At 51.9% G+C, this 22,939-nt stretch overlaps 1 protein-coding gene across 10 annotated transcripts in view; it reads right to left on the reverse strand.

The window, feature by feature from the left end:
* Positions 1–964: 964 nt before the first annotated feature.
* Positions 965–22,939, reverse strand: part of MAD1L1 (mitotic arrest deficient 1 like 1) — a 432,704-nt gene continuing 410,729 nt past the window's right edge. For all 10 annotated transcript variants that reach the window (XM_518933.9, XM_003318210.6, XM_054687323.2 and 7 more), the window contains one exon: positions 965–1,400. In XM_518933.9, coding sequence (XP_518933.3) covers positions 1,242–1,400 — 159 coding nt within the window. In that variant the 3' untranslated portion in view covers positions 965–1,241. The remainder of the gene's footprint in view (positions 1,401–22,939) is intronic.

Genomic DNA, 22,939 nt, shown 5'->3' on the forward strand with positions numbered 1-22,939 from the left:
CGAGGCTGGGGGACACGACACATCCGTCTCTCCCAGTGGGCCTGTTAGCAGACGGCCCCCCAACTTTCCCCTGAGACCTGGAGGAAAAGGGCTTTCATGAAGGGTTTGTGGAACCTGATGGAGTGTTCTAATGGTGGGCGGTGGGGGGGTTGCTGGGAGTGGGAAGTGGGGTGTGAGGTGGGGGTGGCAGAGCCGGAGCTGCCCCACCCTTGAGGAGTCTGGGTGGAGGCGGCAGTCCCGGGCGTGGCCCTGGCCCAGGCCCACAGTTCGCAGGCAGGAGGCAGGGTCCACGCTTCCCTGCTCCTTCCTCCCCCTGCCCCCGCCCCCGCCATGGGTCTCCCTCCGTCTCAGCAGCGGCGGCTCTGGAGCGAGGCCGTTCCCCTGGCTCCACCAGCTCCCCTCTGCTGGGCTCAGATAGATAGCAGCAGCTGCACCTCTGAATCGGCTCATTTTCCCCATGGCTGGAGAAGGCCAGGGCCGCCGAGTTGGGAGGAGGGGACTCGCTCTCCAGCCTCTAGGGCCAGGTGCTCCATCATGCCCCATGGGGTGGAGCCACCCCACACCCCTGGGTTTGGTGCTGCCAGCTGGGTCCAGGCCCTCTCTTGACCCTGGAGAGATGGGCACAGAGGGCAGTCTCCCCTCGATGCACCCTTATCTGTGAGGACAGTCCCCCCAACCCCTGTGCCTCCATCCGGGTTCCATCAGCAAAGGGAAGCCCCGGAGCTGGGGCCCGGCCTTGAGGCAGAGCTGGAAGCTGCTACGCGGAGGGGCCTCAGCCCATGGTGGTGGGGAGGGCACCCCAGCCACCCTTGGTCCCAGCTGCCACCTGTGCACTCCCTGAGCGGAGATGCCTGACTCACCCTAAGGTTGTCCGGGCTGCTGAGGGAGCTCCTTCCCCTCCTCCCTCCCACCCACCCTGCTAGGGCTAGGCCACAGATAGATAGATACACAGGGCGAGTGGGAGTGTCTAGGGGAGAAGATTTTATTTCACAAGGTGAGGAACCCGGGCTGGTGGCCGACGCCCACACACCAGGCTCCGGGACGCATGGGGTCTGCACGTGGGGAGGGTGCTGGCCACCCCAGCAGGAAGCCTGACGTAGGTCCCAGCGTGTCTGTCAGTCGTGCCACTGCCCTGTGGGGCTGGAGAGACAGGACGTGCACCCAGCCTGTGGCTGGCGGGGCAGGGGACTTGCAGGTCAGGCCAAGCAGAGTGGCTCCGGCTATGCCCCCGAGGCTGCAGGCTACGCCACGGTCTGGCGGCTGAAGAGCTCGAGGGTGAGCGAGCTGAGGAAGGCAGGGATGCTGTCCTGGCGCCGCAGGTGCACCTCGATGAGCTCGCCCACGGTGTGTGAGAACTCTGTCTCCAGTAGCTGCATCTTGGAACCCGAGGGGCTGGTGGCCTGCGGGGCGGTCAAGAGACAAGACAGCGGTCAGCCCGACAGGCCTCTCCCTCTCCCCTCCCTCCCTACACAGCCCCTCCAGCCATGGGGGCTTCCCTCAGTCTGAGGACCTGGACAGGGGTAGATGCGTCCTCAACCCTGCCAGGCCTTATTCCAGGTCACCTAAAGGGACTGAATTAACCCAGGGCAAGGTCTCTGTTGTCTACACTGTCATCTACACAGGTAGCTGGGGGTCCCAGGCACTGCAGGGTGTGCCCACCCGAGGGGCTGCCACCTTGCTCCTTCCTCCACCTGGGGGGCTCCAGCACCTGTGCCAGGCCCCAGTGCCACTCTTCACTGAGGCTGGAGGACCCCAAGCCCTGGGCAAGTCCTGCAACGCCTTCCACACTGCCTGGGCCCCATGACCTAGTTTCCCCACTTGTGCAGGGGGGCGCTGGGGGCCCAGGGGGAGTCTGGCTCTGTGGATTCTGCAGCCCAGAGGGCGGCCTCCTGTAACTGGAGAACGGGCAAGGAGGAGCTTCCAGACAGCGCTGCAGGCCCCAGGGGACACAGGGCAGGAGTCACACAGCAGGTCTGAGCAAGCTGCTGTGCCACGGTCCTGGGCTGTGGGGGGAGTGGACAGAGGCCCTTCTGAGCTGCCCCCGAGAGCCAGCCCAGACCTGGTCAGCACCCACACAGCCCCAGGTCAGGCAGGACACAAACCCAGCCCACCACAAAGCTCCCTCCCAAACCACGTCCCTGAAAAGTCCTGTACCCAGAATATGCCCAGAACTCCCACAACTCCACCACGAAGAGGAAAGGGCCAATTAAACAAGGGGCCCTTGAACATTTCTCCAGAGAAGAGCCACACATGGCCAATGAGCCCATGCCAGGACGCCGGGCACAGGGGAAACGTGAACCGCAACTGAGCGAGACACGGACCCGCCGACGGCCACTGCGAGCAAACACCATGAGCTGCTGGGTCGAGGGGAATCAGACCCTCCGCGTTGCTGGCGGGAGCGTGTGTGGTGCGGCCACTGCAAACAGCCGGCGGCTCCTCAAAGAGCTGAACGCAGAGTCCATGGGCCCAGCACACGCCCGGGCGCACAGCCAGGGGGTCTGAGCGCAGTCCACGCACAGACCTCGGCACGGACGTCCACGGCAACAACGGCAACACGATCCCATCACCAACAGATGGAACGCGGAACCAGCCCTCAACCGCCGGAGGGAGACACAAAACCGGGTTTACCCGTCAACACCGCTTCGTACAGCCGAACTCTGAGACACGCTGCCACGCGGGCAAACCCCGAAAACACGCCCAGCCAGTCACAGAGACCTGTCGACACAACTCCGTGCCCAGGGGATGTCCTGGAGGGGCACGTCAGGGCCGGTGGAAAGGTGCCACGGTTAGACTGGTCGCGGCTGCGCACTGAATGTGCCAGGAAGAACGGAACGGTAGACTAATGGAGCGCTAGACTTGCGGGTGAGCCGCATGTGTGTGCATCAGAGCTCAGGAAACCGTTTTGGAAAGCGCTCCCTCCGCCCGGCAGCCCTCTGGGAACCCTCCCCAGGAGCCACAGGGCGGCCTGGCTCCATCCAACTTGGTCCTGGCAGCTCCCCTGTCCACCGGAGCATGCCTGGGCTGGGCCCCGCCCTGATGGTGTCGCCCCTCCCCTCCCCACCTTTGGAGCACGTGCTGCCCCCGAGGCCCTGCGGCCTGACCTGTTCCTGCACCTTCTGCTTCTCAGGAGCCGTCCCCGTGCCCTCCCCCTGCCCTCCCCGTTTCTGCTGCCTTAGTACATTTGGCCTTGTCATAGTTCAACACAAACCATTTTTAAACAAAAACAAGAGAAACCACTCTGACCTTTTACTGAGAAAATCCTTTCACTTCTGCCTTCTGCTCTTGATTCTGAATTTCTCCCCCTAAATGTCAGAGGGGCTGATTCTCCTGCAGCTGCCGGGCAGGGGTGGGGAGGCAGTGTGGGAAGAAGTCTCCTTAGCCGGCCCTTCGCCCTCCTCCCAACCCAGGGCTGGCAACCTGGCTGGGCCTGGGGCACTGTGGTGCAGACTCTAGCCAGGCTGGACCAGAGAATAGCTGTTCTCCAGGCACCCGCCTTCCCCGGCCCTCAGAGGCTGGCAGGCTTTGGGAGCCTGGCCGTTCATTTCTAAAAATATTTTTTTTTAGAGACGAGTCTCACTCTGTCACCCGGGCTGGAGTGCAGTGGCATGATAATGGGTCACTCAGCCTCGAGCTCCTGGGCTCAAGTGATCCACCTCAGCCTCCTGAGCAGTTGGAATGACAGGCATGTGCCAGCACACCTGGCTAATTTTTAAATTTTTTTGAGAGATAGATAGACTTTAGCTATTTTGCCCAGGCTGGTCTCAAACTCCTGGCCTGACGTGATCCTCCTGCCTCAGCTGCCTACGACGTGAGGATTACAGGCGTGAGCTCTGATCATTCTTTATTTGAAACAGGTGCACCCCGCCAGCGTCAGCAAGACAGCTGCTCCCAATGGTAGGCCGGGCCGCCCACTCACGGCTCCTACAGCACCTCCTCTCCGCTGGCCTCAGGCGGCTCTGGAAGAATGACGCCCTAAGATACCGCGCTGCCCTCCAGGTGGGGGTGGGGGTGGGGGTGGACAGAGACAGGCAGGAGTGACCGGTGCTACTCTCCCAGCTCAAACCCCACACGAAGGCAGACCCAGCGTTTGCAAAACACCAGCCCCCGGTGAACAAGTCGACCTGCCGTGCAGCCCACCTCTGACTCCGTTTCCCCCAGCGTACCCGGCTGCATTGGGAGGCTCCGCCTCGGTCTAACACTCCGGCATTAGCAGGACCTGCTGAATGAGTGGCGCCGGGCCCATCCATCTCTGCCATCTCTGCTCAGCCCTCTGCCATGTTCAAATATCACACAGTCCCCAGGTACCTCGTAAATCACTGTAATTAGGGGCTGCTCACTTAAAATTAGACCGCAATTTTTTAAAAAGCAAATTGCCAATAAGACACGTTGGCTGTGGCTGGAAATATTTCTGAGGCTGCCTGCGCGCAGGCTCTGGCTTCCTCTCCCTCTGCCTGGCCGGCCCGAGCTGCCACCTGTCTAGTCTGCACACATAGCGGCTGTGTGGCTGGCGGGCGCCCTGGGGGAGACTGAGACACTCACTCTTAATGAAGACACTCGCGGTGTCCATTGTGGCCACTGCACTCCAGTCCAGACCCTGGCTGGCCTGGCCTGGGGCTCACCTGCCCCTCTGGAAGCAGAGAGGGCCTGCCCTGGAGGGCCGGGGACCTCTGCAGCACGTCCGTGGAACACGTGGGCCAGGGAGTGTGTGCCCGGCCCCCATTCCAGCTCTGCCACGTGAGCAGTGCTCACTCGGTGCCTAGGGCTGACTAGTCTTACTAAGCGCTGGTCCCACCATCCCCTGAGCCGAGCCCCATGGTGTCCCAGCGGGCACGGACAAGAGGCACGGAGTGAGGGAGGGGTGGGGGCTGACAAAGGGTTTGGAGAGCAGAGACAGCGCCTCTCTCCACACACCACCAACCGCAGGATGTGGTGGGGCTCGGAGGCCAAGGGGGAAGTGTGAGGGATTCCTGTCAAGAACAAGACCCCCTGCTGCTGAGGGTCCAAGAGAAACTCCATGAACGGGGAAACTCGAGGGGAGGAAGCTAGAGATGGAATGAAGGAAGCCCTGAATCCTGGCTCAAACAAGCAAAGCTGAAATAATGCAGTAAAATGAGAAGACACGCAGGAAATGGAAACGATGCTACTTGGAGATACTGGGAAGTTATGTGAATGCTGTTCATCTGTGGGGTGGCGTGAAGAGGTGGAGGCCACACCAGTGGACATCAAAACCAGAAACCAGTCAGAGAAGGACAACAGGAAAACTGTAAGTGCCTGGAAATTAAACAGCACACTTCTAAGTAATCCACGAGTCAAATGGGATGCCTCGAAGGAAATAAAAAAGAGAACAGAATGGAAACAAGAATACAGCATAATGAAATTTGCCAGACGCACCCAAGGCAGTGCTTAGAGGGAAACGGACAGCACTCAATGCCTGTATCAGGAAAGGAGAAAGATCTCAAATCGCTTCTCTAAATTCCTACTTCAAGAAACGAAGGGAAAAACAAGCCCGAAGCAGGAGGAGGAAATAATACAAGTAGGAATGAACAGGAAAACAGAAGTTATTAAAATCAAAAACTGCTTCTTTAAAAAATAGCAATAAGGCCGGCTAGGAGCAGGGGCTCACGCCTGTAATCTTTGCACTTTGGGAGGCCAAGGTGAGAGGATCACTTGAGCCCTGGAGTTTGAGACCAGCCTGGACAACACAGTGAGACCCCATCTCTATAATCAATCAGCCAGGTGTGGTGGCATACACCTGTAGCCCCAGGTATGTGGGATCACGTGGGCCTAGGAGTTTGAGGCTGTAGTGAGCTATGATCACACCACTGCACTCCAGCCTGGGCAACAGAGTGAAACCCTGTCTCAAAAATTTGTTAGAAAGACCAGCAACGATAAATTGATAAACCCCTGGCAAAACTGACAAAGATTAAAAAGGGGAAACGCCTGTAATCCCAGCACTTTGGGAGGCCGAGGTGGGCGGATCATGAGGTCAGGAGATCAAGACCATCCTGGCTAACACAGTGAAACCCAATCTCTACTAAAAATACAAAAAATTAGCTGGGTGTGGTGGCGGGTGCCTGTAGTCCCAGCTCCTTGGGAGGCTGAGGCAGGAGAATGGCATGAACCCAGGAGGCGGAGCTTGCAGTGAGCCGAGATCGTGCCACTGCACTCCAGCCTGAGCAACACAGCAAGACTCCATCTCAAAAAAAAAAAAAAAAAAAAAAAGGGGGGAGAGTGAAATGACCAATATCAGAAATGAAATGGAAATATTATAATAGATCCAGAAGCTATTAAAATAACAATAAAAAATACTACAACAAAACTTGATGCTCATAACGAACTGGACGGATTCCTCGAAAACCACATACTACCAAAACGTGCCAAGATAAAATAGCCTCGGTAGTCCTATAACCATTAAATAAATCGAGTTTGTTCTAATTAAAATGCTACTCAAAATCTCCAGTCCCAGATGGTTTCACTAGAAAGTTTTACCGAACATTAAATATGAATTAATACCAATTTTACACAATCCTTTTTCAGTTAACAAAAGACAGGGAAACACCTTTCCACTATTAACCTTGTACTGAAACCAACAAGGATGGTGCGCACACAAAGAAAAATAAGTATCAGTCTCTCATGAACTTAGCTGCAAAAATACTCAACAAGTACTAAACAAATGGAATCCAGCAATATACGAAAAAGAGTATCACACCCTGACCAAGTGGGATTCAGTTTAGGTGTACAACGACGGCTAGTTCAAATTTGAAAATCAATCAATGTTATTCACCCTATCAACAGGCTAAAGGAAGACAATGATATGATCCTACTGACACAGGCAAAGCATCTGACAAAATTTAATCTCCATTCCTGACAAGAACTCTTGCAAAGCAGGAATCAAGGGAAAGTCCTCCGACTTGGTAAAAAGCACCAGGAAGAACCCTCAGCTCACGCTGCTTCACGGAAGAGTCTGGCCGCCTTCCCTCATTCGGTCAGCGGAGAGCTGGCTTTCCCCACTCATCCTCAACCCAGCATGGGAGCTCCTCACGCCAGGGCATGCAGGTAAGAAAAGGAAAGCAGCAGCATAGGGATTGGAAAAGAACAGAACTGTCCCTACTCGCAAATCACATGACGGCACACGTGGAAAACCCTAAGCAATCTGCAGAGAACTCCTAGAATGACGTGATGGCCCACGTGGAAAACCCTAAGCAATCTGCAGAGAACTCCTAGAATGAAGTGACGGCCCACGTAGAAAATCCTGAGCAATCTGCAGAAAACTCCTCGAACACTAAGTGAGTTCACGAAGGTTGCAGGAAATAAGATGAACATACAAAAATTAACCACATTTCTATAAAGCAATTGCAAACAAGTGAAAAACAAAATTAAAAGGCAATATAATTTACAGAACATCTTAAATACTCGGGTATACATCTAACAAAAACTTGTATAGTGTCTGCAGAAAGTTAGGAAATACTGATGAAAGGAATCAAAAGAATGTTTGTATAAATAGATACAATGTTTATGAACTGGAAGACTTAGAGTAAATCAATTTTTCCAAAATTGATCTTTGGTTTTAAGGTAATTGCTGTCTAAACCTCAGCATATATATATATATATAATTATGATTTTTTTTTTTTGGAAAGAGGGTCTTATTCTGTCACCCAGGCTGCAGTGCAGTGGTGTGGTCTTGGCTCACTGCAGCCTCAAGCAATCTTCCTGCCTCAATGTGCCAAGTAGCTGTAACTACAGGTGTGCACCACCACTCATGGCTGTATTTTTTTCATAGAGATGGGGTCTCCCTGTGTTGCCCAGGCTGGTCTCCAACTCCTGGGCTCAAGCAATCCTTTTGCCTTGGCTTCCCCAAGTGTTGGGATTACAGGCGTGAGCCACCATGCCCGGCCAGCATTTTTTTTTTTTTTTTTTTTTTGGTAGAGAGACACAAGATTATTCTAAAATGTATATGGAAAGCAATTCCAAAAAAGAAGAGTAGAGGAATTGCCCTTCCTGATGTTGAGAACCGTACAGCTACAGCACAGCGTTATACGGCTCCTACGTCAGACAGACATGGCTGGGGCAGCGCTGGAGGGGAGATGTGGAGACCAGCAGAACAGAACAGAGGAACTCGAAAGAGACCCACAGACGCGTCCAGGCCACTTTCTAACAGAGAATATTAGGCCGTGACCAAGTGGGACTTCGTTTAGGTGTACGAGGCTAGCTTGGTATTTGAAAATCAATCAATGTAATCTGCTATATCAACAGGCTAAAGAATAAACAACATATGACCCTATTAATCGATACGGAAAAGTCACAGAAAAGTCACAAAGGCGCTTCAGTGGAGGAAGGGCAGCCTTGTCTTTGCTACAGCTGGAGCCGGAGGAGCTGGACACAGTTAAAAAAAAATTTTTTTTTGACTGAAACCTCACATCTCAAAATTTAACTCAAACTGTATCACGAACTTACATGTAAAACACAGAATTATGTTAAAAAAGAAATCTTCAGGATCTGGATGAGGCAGAGCTCTGACACTCAACACCAAAGCACAATCCATAGAATAAAATTAAAATGGATCAATGGGCCTCGCCAAAATTTTAGGAAATTGCACAGTGGAAGAGCCTGTGAAGCAGATACAAGGATAAGCTACACGACAGGGCGCCAGCGTCTCCCTGCCCATCTCTCCTAGAATGCCATGGCCACAGGGGACCCCGGCACCTGGAGGGGTGACTGCAGCGTCTTAACCCCAAGTGGGATTCCTGCCTGTGCCCTGGCCCCACAGGGCAAGGCCCACATCTGTCTTGCTTCTCTCTTTTCCCAGAACAGACTTCACCAGGCTGGAGAGTGGCCTGGGCACAGAGGCCGGGGCTGTGGCATCAGCGGCCATCGTGAGGGCAGAGCGCCCAGGCGTTCTCAGACACACCCCTGCTCCCACTGGCCTTCCTGGGAGAAGCACCCCCTTGTTCCAGATGAGAAGCCGCAGCTGCTGGGCCGGGGGAGGCATGAATATTCCATGCTCGGATCTGCAAGCGCCACGCACCTAACGACACAGCTCCAGGCGCCTGCTTCCCTGAAGCTCAATCCTCCTGTCCTTGGTGTGCTGCAAGCGCCGCTCCAGAGCAGGGCTGTGTGTGGGGAGAGGAAAGGAGCCCTCGGGGGAAGTTATGCTGGGAGCCCATTTGTCGGGGGAGGGAGAGCGGGAAGCAAGGTCCATGAGGATGGGGTGTCCTGCAGCTGGGTCCTGACTGGGAGCTGCTCCCTCTCCTGGGCCTAGGCACTGCAAGAAAATGGCAGGTAGTCAGCCTGCCACCACCTCCCGGCCACCACCACACACCCTCGACAGACCTTTCAGATAGACGGCTCGATCCTGACTTGAGCACTGCCGGCCCCAACGCCTCCCCTCTTACACCACCTGCTTGTGCGGGCCTGGTGGCAGAGCTGCCGACATCGGGGGCTTTCGCACCCACCACAACTAGCTTCTAACCTCGGCTTGGCCACCAGGAAGCTGCGTGACCCTGGGCACACCGACATACCTCTCTTGAGCCTGGTCTGCACGCTGGGCATTGCCGAGAAGACTAACGAAGTCAGGTGCGTAAAATCACCGGGCTCAGGGGAGACACCGAGCACAGTGGGATGAGGAAACCCTGTGCCCACGTTACCCCGGGCCATGAGGACGGCAGCTGCCCCGTGCCCTGGCGCCATCGGATGGCCTCTACTGGGAAGTGAGCTGCTCCCGGCCTTGTCCCCACCTCGCTGCAGCAGGACTGGTTGTCTGCCAGGCCCTGGAGCCCCCAGGCTTCCCAGAGAGGCTCCCCCACCAGGACCCGCGGGAGAGGAGATGGGCGTGCCTCGCTGGCATCTGCCGGGGCAGCCACAGGTCCCCGTGAACCTCGCTTGTAGAAGACACCTGCTCTCAAAGCCAGCGAAGGGGAGATTTTTTTTTTGTCTTGAGGCTGTCAGGAAATCAAAGTGTTTTCAACTTCAAAAGACTCTCCGGGCGTCTCAAGTTGAGAATCTGACGCGTCCCAGGCACTTTCATGCACACATGGGGCGAGCCGGGGAGAAGACTCAGCAGCGTCCGCCGAGAGTCAGCCCTGAACTTCAGGGGTGAGAAAACCCTTCAAGTTCACACTGCAGCAGGACACACACTCTCACACCCACACTCACAGAGTGCAAAAGGACTCTTAGAAAATCATCAAAATGTTAATGGCGATTAACTCGGAGTGCTGGGACGGAAAGTGGCTCATGGTTCTCTGCATTTTCCAGATTTTTTTATATGCTGCATATTTGTAATTAGGAAAAATGTATATCTAAATTATATCTGCAAGAGCGGAACAGCTTCAAGACAGGCCGCTGAGCACACGGGTTCCCCACTGCGGACACATGCAAGCCCCAATCCTTATCCACCTGGCCTGCAACCCTCGGGCGTCTTGCTCATCTGCCCGTCTGCCTGGAGCGTCTCCAGACACTCTGTGGGAGGCCCCTCTGTGGGCTGCTGAGGCCGGTGCTGCCCACCCACCTGCCCCAGATGTCCTGGGCCTGGGGTGCCAGGCTGGCGTCATGGCTGGCATCTTGGCTGGTGGCACCACAGACGCCAGGCGTGGGTCACAGCGTGAGCCCAGCCAGCTGGTTGGGGTGGGTGGCGCTGGTCAGGTGGCCACAGCAGAGTCCGCTGAGGCCACCTGTCTAGGGCTGCTGCTGAGGTGTGAGAGACACGGGCCCATGCCCCTCGGCACCCAGCGGCCAGGGCACCCAGGTTGGGCTTGTGCAAATCCCAGGTGGGGCACAGCTCTGTCTGTCCACGGGTCTTTGCGGTGCCCGTCTGAGCGCCTGTGAACAGTGCTGGGCAGTCTCCCCATGCACACAGCTCTGCACGAGCCTCCACGGCCAGGGCTGCCCTCCCTTCCTTAAAAAGTCTCAGGGGCTGAAGGCCTTGAACCATGGCATCAGGGTCCAGAGGTGATAAACCTGGGTAATGTGTGCCCTCATCCCAGCGGGTGCTGCTGGGGGTTAGAGGTCAGCACAGTCCCAGCCCCGGGGTTGGCGGTCGGCACAGTCCCAGCCCCGGGCGGGGTTGGAGGCCGGCACAGTCCCAGCCCCGGGGTTGGAGGTCAGCGCAGTCCCAGCCCCAGGGTTGGCGGCCGGCACAGTCCCAGCCCCGGGGTTGGAGGTCAGCGCGGTCCCAGCTTGGCTTCATGACCTCGGCAGCCGTGATCTGTATCCCAAAGTTCGGGCGTGATAACGTCAAGACCGTGCAGAGCCTGCCGGGTACAGCGTGAAAATAGCTGGTGCTACCGTGGTCTACACAACCTGTTAGACCGGGATACCGAGGACTCCTGGCAGCCTCACACCTCACAGCTGGGCTCTGCACAGGAGTCTCAGGTGCTGTGGGGCCAGCCTGCCTGCTGCACATCCACGGCCCGAAGGTGATCCAGGAGCAGCAGCCACCACCGAGCCCTGATAGTCACTGCCTGGCCTGTCCGCGCTCTGAGGAGGGAGAGAGCAAGCTTCTCGCCGCTGGTGTATTACCTCGGCCGAGGGCCTCCTCCTCCAGGCTGGCCACAGGACTTGTTACAGCCTATGCCTGACCCCCCCCGCTCATGGCCTCACTCCCTCATGGATGCCCATGGCCGGCCCAGCCCCACCCTGCACAAGCCCTCCAGCTCCAGGCCCAGCCCAGCTCAGCTCAGCTCCGCGGAGCTCCTGGTCCAGAGGTCCAGGTTTGACCCCAGGACACCCTGCTGTGTGCACGACCCTCAGCTCCCACCCCTCTCTGCCCCACTGTCCCTCTGGCGTCCCTCGGGGGAGACGACACAGCCGGGCCCAAAAGAGGCCTCGCAGATGCTGCCGCGTGAGCACCGTGCTGAGGGCCTGGCAGCAACTGGGTCAGGACAGCTTGGACAGAACGCCGAGAACAAATGTCCCGGCATGAAGTTCCAAAGAACGGAAGCTGGCAAAAAGCGTGTCCGGCACGGGGAAAATAGCTCAGCCAATTATTCCTGCCTAATTGTACCGAGGAAAGCATCTAAATACTGCCTGTGCTAATTATACCAGCGTTATTGGGGTTTATCTTCCCGGCGAGGGTGACCTTTCCTTCAAGAGTGACTGGCGGGGCGGGCAAGGCCAGGCACCCCAGCAGTCGCAGAAAAATCCCAAACCAACAATTATTATTATTATTATTCTATTTATACAGCTCCCCCTCGCACACGGGCGTTCTGCTTTACAGCCACACGCAGCTGCTCCTGCAGCCGCAGCCGGAGGGGAGCCGAGGGAGTGGGGGCGCCGGCTCGGGGTGGGGCGGCCTGCGCAGCCCCTGATGTGAGTGGCATCCGCCACGGGTGGCTCCAAGGGCCGTGGAAGGGCATGGAGGCCACAGGGATGAGTTAGAGGAGGTGGCGGGGATGGAAAAGGAGGGAGAAGGGGATGAGTGTGGGTTAAAAGACAGGGACTGGCCCCGAGGGCAGCAGGAGTGCAGAGCACAATGAAGGTTAAGGGAAGAAAGGGGACGCGGCGGGCAGGCAGGACAGGTGCTCAGCTCAGGCACGCGGGTGAGGAGGGAGGAGCTGCAGCACAGCCCTCACCCAGTGGCTCCCTGAGCCCCGCCCAGGTGTGGGGTCCTCCCCTCCTGAGCCCCGCCCGGGTGTTGGGGCCTCCCCTCCTGAGCCCGTCCCGGGTGTGGGGTCCTCCCCTCCTGAGCCCATCCCGGCTGTGGGGTCCTCCCCTCCTGAGCCCGTCCCGGCTGTGGGGTCCTCCCCTCCTGAGCCCGTCCCGGCTGTGGGGGCCTCCCCTCCTGAGCCCCGCCCGGGTGTGGGGTCCTCCCCTCCTGAGCCCCGTGTGGCTGTGGGGGCCTCCCCTCCTGAGCCCCGCCCGGGTGTGGGGTCCTCCCCTCCTGAGCCCCGTGTGGCTGTGGGGTCCTCCCCTCCTGAGCCCCGCCTGGGTGTGGGGTCCTCCCCTCCTGAGCCCGTCCCGGCTGTAGGGTCCTCCCCTCCTGAGCCCGTCCCGGGTGTGGGGTCCTCCCCTCCTGAGCCCGGCGTGGCTGTGGGGTCCTCCCCTCCTGAGCCCGGCGTGGCTGTGGGGTCCTCCCCTCCTGAGCCCGGCCTGGCTGTGGGGTCCTCCCTTCCTGAGCCCCGCCTGGCTGTGGGGTCCTCCCCTCCTGGGCCCGGCCCGGGTGTGGGGTCCTCCCCTCCTGGGCCCGGCCCGGGTGTGGGGTCCTCCCCTCCTGGGCCCCGCCTGGCTGTGGGGTCCTCCCCTCCTGGGCCCCGCCTGGCTGTGGGGTCCTCCCCTCCTGAGCCCCGCCTGGCTGTGGGGTCCTCCCGTCCTGGGCCCCGCCTGGCTGTGGGGTCCCCCCCTCCTGGGCCCCGGCTAGACAGCACCACCCTTTCCAGATGTAGCCGAATGAGAACAGGAGAGGGCGTCAGCGGCCTCTGTGCCTTCTCACCTCCCACCCAGGCGAGGCCCGTGCTGCTGGGGGTGACGTTTCGTGAAGCACCACGCTTAGGGCAACGTGATGCTGGGGATGCGGGGTGAGGAGGGCCGGAGATGCAGGCCCGCCCTCCTGTGAGGCTGCCCCTCTTATCTGCTGTGGGCCCCGGGGCCCATCAGTTTGTCTCTCTGAGCTGAAGTTTCCTGAATGTAAAATGGAGACAAAATGCCTATTTTCCCACCTCAGAGGGCGGCCGGCAGCTTCCGGCCGAGACAGAGCCACAAGGACAGATGCACCTGCCATCTGAAACAGCCAGAATATGAGGCATCAAATGTGAAACAACAGTTTTCAGTCAGGAAGGGTGGCGGGCCCTGAGAGACGGGGCGAGCCCGGGGAGATGGTCACAGCCCAGGCAGGGCCTCGGGGGACCCGAGTTGAGGGACAGGGCTGGAGCTGGAGCCAGGGCACAGAAAAGAGTGCCAGAGAGGAGGGCTGAGTTCGCTGGAGTGCTCGGTGAGAGGCTGAGAAAACCTGGAGCATTAGAGAGAAAAACCCAGAAAACGGCACCTGAAGCTCACACTGGGCTGGAGCAGTGCCTGTCTCCGGCAGCCTCGCGGGAAAGCCTGCGAACTAGGTGGCTCCAGGGCACAGCATTGAGATGGACACCCCTCAGCAAGGGGCGGTGTGAGCCCCAGACAGACGCTGCCCTGCTCCCACCTCACATTTCCTAAACCGAGACCCAGAGAACCAGGCTGTTTCCAAGTACCTGAACTGTGTCTCCGAACAGAGCTCACGAATATTTATAGGAACACACACACACGTGCATGCACAGGCACACGCACACATGCACACACAGCCTCGCAGCACTCAACAAAGAGAAAATCAGCTGAGTGAAACAAACCTAGGGCTGACCTGACGTCAGAAGCGGCAGATCACATTAAGTCACTGTAACTTTGCTCCATATGCCCAAAAAGTTGAGGACAGACATAAAAGGGACAAAAAAGAGCCAAATTGACCTTCTAAGGATGAAGACAACAAGTGCAGGGGACGGATCCACGCCAGATCAGACATCGCAGAAACAGGATCAGTGAAGCTGCAGATACAACCACGGAAACCGTCCGAGATGAAACAGATGAGAAAAAGAAAGAAAAGCGCATACAAACAAAAAGGAAAAAACGGAAAGATAAATATAAAGGAGGCAGCACATCGGGCGTGGGCTGTGGGGTAACATCACGTGGCCTGACACGTGGGATAGGAGTCCCGGAGGCAGGCTGGTGGCACTTCTGAAATGGCTCCTGATGGTCCCCACCTCCAGGCACCACCCGCATCAGCGCCAGCCCTTCAGCGTGACTTACAGCGGATGCAAAGTGTGGTGCAAGTGCTGGCTTCCCCTCTGCAGTCACATCACAGCAGCTGTGACTTCTGCGGCTCCCACCCTGGTTCTCAGAGCTCTGACCCGCCAGCTGCCGTGCGTGAGCTGCCCACACGGCGAGGAGCTGCCATAGGAACCAAGCGCGGCAGCCCAACCACGGATGAGAAGCAGAATCCTTCTGACGGCCACATGGGTGTACCTGGACGTGGGACCTTCCCCAGCAGAGCCAAGAGGACCGTGGCTGGTGAGGTCTCTGAGCAGAGAGCCAGCTCAGCCACACTTGGATTCCTGACCCCAGAAGCCATGAGCCAGTGAGTTCTGCAGTGATGTTATTCAAGGACTGGTCCCCAAGAGTCTTGAAAAAGTAATGGCCCCAATTTTCTGAAATGTGTGGAAAAGTGTAAACTGAGAGATCTGAGAAGTTCAAAGAACCCCAACCACCAAAAAAAAAAAAAAAAAAAAAAAAAAAGGCAGGGGGAGGAAACGACATTAAAGTACACAAAGTACATCACAATCAAACTGCTCAAAACCAGCAGTAGAGATGAAATCTTAAAAGCAGTCAGAGGAAGAAAAGACAATTGACCGACAGAGGAACAAAGATGAGAATGACAGCAGACTTCTCAGAGGAAATACTGGAATTAAGAAGACAGTGAGATCACCTCTGTAAAGTGCAGAAAGACAAAGCCCAGAATTCTCCACCCAGTGGAAATATCTCCCCCCAAATAAAGACTTCTTCAGGTGTGCAAGAGCTTAAAATATCCCAAAAAGCAGCTGATTCACACTGCAAGAATATTACAGGAAGCCCTTCAGACAGAAGGAAAATGAGGATGCAAAGAGGGGCTTACACAACAGGCCAGGCTGGTGGCTCACGCCTGTAATCCCAGCACTGTGAGATGCCGAGGTGGGAGGATCACCTGAGGTCAGGAGTTCAAGACCAGCCTGGCCAACATGGTGAAACCCTATTTCTACTAAAAATACAAAAATTGGCCTCATGCGGTGGCACATCCCTGTAATCCCAGCTACTCGGGAGGCTAAGGCAGGAGAATCGCTTTAACCTGGGAGGCGGAGGTTGCAGTGAGCCGAGATCGCGCCACTGCACGCCAGCCTGGGCGACACAGTGAGACTCTGCCTCAAAAAAAATAAATAAAAATAAAAAGAAACATGGGCCTACACAAGAAGAAGGAAGAACAGCCCTACTCCTTCCATGAATGAGGGGTGGGAGCTGCATGTGCAGACATATACAACATTTACAATTATTATTTACATCTCTTTCAAAGATAGCTGACTAAACAGAAATAAAAACAAAGTATTGTGGGGTTTATCATGTGCATAAATAAAATATATTATAAGCAGACGACTAAGGCAGGAAGGAGAAGACAGGAAGTACGTGACTGTCAGGTTCTCACATTACGCATAAGGCGGTGTCGTATCATTCGAGGATGACTGTGTTGTTAAAGATCTCCGTGCCCTAAATCCTAACACAACCTGTAAAAAATACAGTTAACAAATCAAAAGAGGAGGCACATGAACTTGTAAAAAATGCAATCCAAGAAAGGCAGAAAAAGAGGGAAGAAAAAAGAACAAAGGACAGACAGGACAAACAGAAAACAAATAACAAGATGAGACTTATCTAATCAAAGTAGTAATCAATTTAAATGAAAAGGCAGAGAATGTCAGATTTTATGCACATTTAAGACTCAGCTATATCCTGCTTTTAAGAAGCACATTTTAACTAGGAAGATGCAGTAGATTAAAAGTAACGTGAAGCAGATACAGCGTGCTCACAGAAGCCCATTTGCCCTGTGTTCACATAAGCACACCTCGCTTCATCCATGGCCTGACTGTGCCTCACAGACACTGCATTTTTTACAAGTTTAAGGTCTGTGTCTGGCAAGTCTATTGGCACTATTTTTCCAAAAGCGTGGATTCACTTCATGTCTGTGTCGTATATATTTCCAACTTTTTCATTATTAGTATATCTTTTATGGTAGTCTGTCATCTGTGATCTTTGATGTCACCATTGTAATGGTTTCGGAGCTCCACAAACAGTGCCCATAAGAGAGCAAACTTAACTGATAAATGTGTGTGTTCTGACTGCTCCACTGACCAGCCATCCCCCATCTCTCTCCTTCTCCTTAGGCCTCCCCATTCCCTGAGACACGACCATCACAACAATATTGACACCAGGCCCATTAATAACCCTAGAATGGCTTCTAGGTGTTCAAGTGAAAGAAGACTCACATGTCTCTCACTTTAAATCAAAAGCTAGAGATAATTAAGTTTAGTGAGGAAGGCATGTTGAAAACTGAGGCCAAAAGCTAGGTCTCTTGCACCACACAGCTAGCCTGCAAAGGAGAAGTTCGTGAAGGAAATCACAAGGGCTATTCCAACGAACACATGAATGATAAGAAAGCAGAACAGGCTTACTGCTAATATGGAGATGGTAAATGAGCTCTTGGGGCCCTTAAGAATGACGCTAAGTCTTCTCTGTCTGTGCTCTATCAGTGGAACAACGAAGCCTGGATGACAGCACATGTGTTTAAACGTAGCACAGTGCACTGAATATTTTAAGCCCACTGTTGAGACCTCCTGCTCAGAAAACAAAATTCCTTTCAAAATATTATTGCTCACTGACAATGCAACTAGTTACTGGGCTCTGATGGAGATGAACGTTGTTTCTATGACTGCTAACACAGCATCCATCCTGTGGCCCCTAGATCAAGGGACAATTGACTTTCAAGTGTTATTATTTAAGAAATACATTTTCTAAGGCTATAGTTGTCACAGAGTGCTTCCTCTAAGGAATCTGGGCAAAGTCAACTGAAAACCTTCTGGAAAGGAGCTGTCATTCTAGATGCCATTAAGAACGTCAGTGATTTATGAGAGGAAGTCAAAGTATCACCATTAACAGGAGTTTGCAGAAGTTGGTTCCAACCCTCATGGATGACTTGGTTCAAGAAGAGGTCAGTGGAGGAAGATGGACAGATGTGGTGAAAATAGCAAGAGAATTAGAATTAGAAGCAGAGCCTGAAGATGTGACTAAACTGCTGCAATCTCATGATCAAGCTTGAATGGATGAGGAGCTGCTGCTTATGAATGAACAAAGAAAGTGGTTTCTTGAGATGGAATCTGCTCCTGGTGAAAATGCTGTGAACATTGTTGAAAAATGACAGCAAAGTACATCAACTTAGTTGATAAAGCAGTTTGAGGGGTTGAGAGGACTGGCTCCAAGATAGAAAGAAGTTCTACTGTAGGTAAAATGGTTTTAGAGAGCATTGCATGCTACAGAGAAATCTTTCATGAAAGGAAGAGTCAATCAATGTGGCCAGCTTCATTGCTGTGTTTTTTTTTTTGGGGGGGGGGCGGTGGGGATGGAGTCGTGCTCTGTTGCCCAGGCTGGAGTGCAGTGGCACGATCTCAGCTCACTGCAACCTCCACCTCCCAGGTTCAAGCGATTCTCGTGCCTCAGCCTCCCAAGTAGCTGGGATTACAGGTACGTGCCACCATGCCCGGCTAATTTTTGTGTTTGTAGTAGAGACAGGGTTTCACCATGTTGGCCAGGCTGGTCTCGAACTACTGGCCTCAAGTGATCCACTTGCCTCAGCCTCCCAAAGTGCTGGGATTACAGGCTTGAGCCACAGCACCCAGCCCATTGGTGTTTTTAAGAAACTGTCACAGCCACCCCAACCTTCAGCAACCACCACCCTGATCTGTCAGCAGCCATCACCATCAAAGCAAGAACCTCCACCAGCAAAGAGATTACAACTGGCTAAAGGTTCGGGTGATCATTAGCATTTTTAAGCAATAAAGTATTTTTAAAATCAGAACATGTACCTTGTTTTTTAAAGACATAATGCTATTGTACACTTGACAGACTATAGCATAGGATAAACATAACTTTTATATGCACTGGGAAACAAAATGCATGGGACTTGCTTTATTGTGATATTGGTTTAATCACAGTGATCTGGAACCAAATGCGTGATATACCCAAGGTTGCTTATTGACAGTGCAACTCTGTATCAGACAAAGCAGATTTCAGAGCAAAGAATATTACTAGCAATAAAGGTCATTTCATAATGATAAAAGCGTCCATTTATATATGAAACAAAAACTGGAATGCAAGAAGGAATAGAGAAATCTGTAATTATAGTCAGAGATGTCAATATTCATCTATCAATAACTGATAGAACAGGAAGACAGAAAATTGGCAAGGATATAGAAGCTTCGCAAACATTATTAAAAATGTCAGCTACTTGACATCGATATAGCACATTCCAGCGGGATACAGGATACACACAGATTTCAAGTACACACACAACATTTACCAAGGCAGTAACATTCTGGATGGACCTTAAAACAAATTTCAAGAAATGTGACCAGATGCAGTGGCTCACGCCTGTAATCCCAGCACTTTGGGAGGCCGAGGCAGGTGGATCACCTGAGATCAGGAGTTCGAGACCAGCCTGGCCAACATGGTGAAACCCCATCTCTACTAAAAATACAAAAATTAGCCAGGCGTGGTGGCACGTGCCTGTAATCCCAGTTACTCGGGAGGCTGAGGTAGGAGGCAGGAGAATCACTTGAACCTGGAAGGCAGAGGTTGCAGTCAGCTGAGATCGCGCCATGCACTCCAGCCTGGGTGACAGAATGAGACTCCGTCTCCAAAAAAAGTAGAAGGATTCAGACCGTTCCGAGAATGTTCTCTGACAATAATGAAATTAAATGAGAAATTAGTAACAGAACGGCATCTGGAGATTTTCAAAAAATGTGGAAACTAACACACTTCTAAATAACCCATACGTCAAAGAAGAAATCAAAAGGGAGGTTAGTAAGTGATTTGAACTGAATGAAGATAAAAACAAAATATCAGAATTTGTGGGATGCCACTAGAGCAGAAACTAGGGGGAAACTTATAGCACTGAATGTCCACGTTAAAAAAAAGAAGGTCTCAAATCAGAGACTTCAGCTTCGACCTTAAGGAACTAAAGAAGGGCAAATTAGACAAAGTAAGCAGAAGAAAGAAAATAAAGATCAAAGCAACAATGGTGAAAGAAAACAAAAAAGCAGTAGAAATAATAAAACCCAAAGCTGTTTCTAGCCAGACTGACCTGGAATAAAAGAGAAGAGACAAATTACTAACATCAGGAAGAAGAGGGATGATAGCACTACAGATCCTACAGATGTTAAAAGGATAGTAAGAGAAATTATGAACAACTTTATGCCAATACCTTTGAGAACAAATAAAATGGACAAACTTCTGAAGATACAAACTACTAAAGCTCACCACAAAAGAAAAAGACAATGTGAATAACTCTATGTCTATCAAGACACTGATGTGTAGTTAAAACCTCAGGAAGAAAACTTCAAGGTTCAATGGGTTTACCGATGAATTGGATCAACTATTTAAAAAAGAAATAATATCAATTCTACATTAACTCTTTTCTTCCAGTTTGTTTTAATCAAGAATTCTACATGAACTCTTTAAGAAAACTGAAGAGGAGGAATGCTTTCCAACTCACTCTGTGAGACCAACATTACTATGATATACAAATCAGAAGACATTACAAGCCGCACCCCCCCCAAAACTATGGAACAACCCTAAGGAATATTTATGCAAAAATTCAAAACAAAACGGTTGGCAATTCACATCCAATAACATATAAAAAAGATAATGTAGTATGACTAAGTGGGGTTTATCCTAAGAATACAAGGTTGGTTTAACCCTAGAAAATCAAAGTAATTCCACATATTAACAAAGTACAAAAGGAAAACCATATGATCAACTCAATAAATGCAGAAAAAGCATCTGATCAAACCCAACAGGCATTCCTCAAAAAAAAAAAAAAAATCTCAGCAAACTAGGATTAGAAGAGAACTTCCTCAGCCTGAGAAAGGGTATCTATGAACGACGTACAGAGAATACCACACTTAATGGCTGAAGATTGGATGCTTCTCCCTCAGATCTGAAACAGGACAAGGATGTTCACTCTCACTGCTTGTATTCAGCATCATCCTGAAGGTTCCAGCTAGTGAAATAACACAAGAACAAGGAACTTCACAAGCATCCAGTGTGGGTAAGTGGAAGTGCAAGTGTACTTACAGATAATATCATTGTCTAAGGAGAAAATCCCATCAGATATACTAAGAAGCTACTGGAACTAACACATGAGTTTAGCGAAGTTGCAAAATAAAAAGATCAATATACAAATGAATTGTTTTTATATAGTAGCAACAGAAATTAAATGTAAAAACAAAACCCTTTTATAATAATATCAAAATCTAAAATACTTGGGATAAATCTGAAAAAGATGTGAAATACCTATGTTATCAGGAAGGGGTCTCAATCTAGACCCCAAAAGAGGGTTCCTGGATCTCACACAAGAAAGAATTTGAGGTGAGTCCATACAGTGAAGTGAAAGCAAGTTTATTAGGAAAGTAAAGAAACAGAAGAATGGCTACTCCATAGGCAGAGCAGTGACGTGGGCTGCTCGACTAACACTTATACTGTATTTCTTGGTTATATGCTAATGAAGGGGTGGATTATTCATGAGTTTTCCGGGAAAGGGATAGGCAATTCCCAGAACTGAGGGTTCTTCCCCCTTTTAGACCATATAGGGGAAATTCCTGACATTGCCATGGCATTTGTAAGCTGTCATGGCACTGGTGGGAGTGTCGTGTCATATGCTAATGCATTATAATTACAGTACAATGAGCAGTGAGGATGACCAGAGGTCACTTTCTTTTTTCTTTGTTTTTTCTTTTTTTAAGACGGAGTCTCACTCTGCCGCCCAGGCTGGAGTGCAGTGGCGCAATCTCAGCTCACCACAACCTCCGCCTCCTGGGTTCAAGCAATTTTCCTGCCTCAGCCTCCTGAGTAGCTGGGATTACAGGCATGCACCACCATGCCCGGCTAATTTTTGTATTTTTAGTAGAGATGGGGTTTTACCATGTTGGTCAGGCTGTTCTTGAACTCCTGATCTCATGATCTGCCTGCCTCAGCCTCCCAAAGTGCTGGGATTACAGGCATGAGCCACCGCGCCTGGCTGACCAGAGGTCATTTTCATGGCTGTCTTGGTTTTGGTGGGTTTGGGGTCAGCTTCTTTACTGCAACCTGTTTTATCAGCCAAGTCTTTGTGACTTGCATCTTGTGCGGACCTCCTATCTCATCTTGTGACTACGAACGCCTAACCTTCTGGGAAAGCAGCCCTGTAGGTCTCAGTCTTATTTCACCCAGTCCTTATTCAAAATGGAGTCACTCTGGTTCAAATGCCTCTGATACCCGCACACTGAAAATGAGAACACATTGCTGAGAGAAACTGTTCATAGATTAGAAGTTTCCATATTGTTAAGATGTCAATTATCCCCAAAATGATCTATAGAGTCAGTGTAATTCCAATTAAAATCCTAGCAGGCTGACAAAGATGCAAAAGGCTATTCAGTAAAAAAGAATGATCTTGATGCTGGAGTAACTGGACGTTCATATGCAATAAAAAATGAAAAAGAGTCAATCCAGACCTTGCACTATATAAAAAAAAAACTCAAAATGGATCATGAACACAAATGTAAAATTTAGAACTATAAAACTTCTAGAAGAAAAAAAAATGGAGGCAGTCTTTGTGACCTTGGGTTAGGTAAAGATTTCTTAGATACGACAGCAAAAGCACACTCCATAAAATAAAAGACGGGTAAGTTAGACTTAATCAAAATTAAAAATGTCTGCTCTTCAAAAGACATTGTTAAGAGAATGAAAAGACATGTCATATATAAGGAGAGAACACCAGCAATGTACATATTTGATGAAGGATTTGCATCTGGAGTATACAAAGAACTCTCAAAACTCATTAAGGAAACATAGAACCCCATAAATAATTAGCAGAAGATGTGAACAGGCACTTCAGCGAAGACCAGCAAGATGGCACAGGGACAGATGCTCAGTGTCATTCGTCATGAGGAAAATGCAAATTAAAACCGCAATGAGACGCCGTCAGTCACCTCTTAGAAGGACTGAAATTAAAAAGACTGATCATGTCAAGTACTGGTGACCGTGTGCAGAAACTACAAGTCTCCTCTACTGCTGATAGGAATGGAAAATGGTGCAGGCACTTTGGAAAACAGCTTGGCAACTTCTTATAAAGTTAAGCGTACACTGACCACAC

This window comes from Pan troglodytes, chromosome 6 (genome assembly GCF_028858775.2).
Source record: "Pan troglodytes isolate AG18354 chromosome 6, NHGRI_mPanTro3-v2.0_pri, whole genome shotgun sequence".
NCBI lineage: Eukaryota > Metazoa > Chordata > Mammalia > Primates > Hominidae > Pan > Pan troglodytes.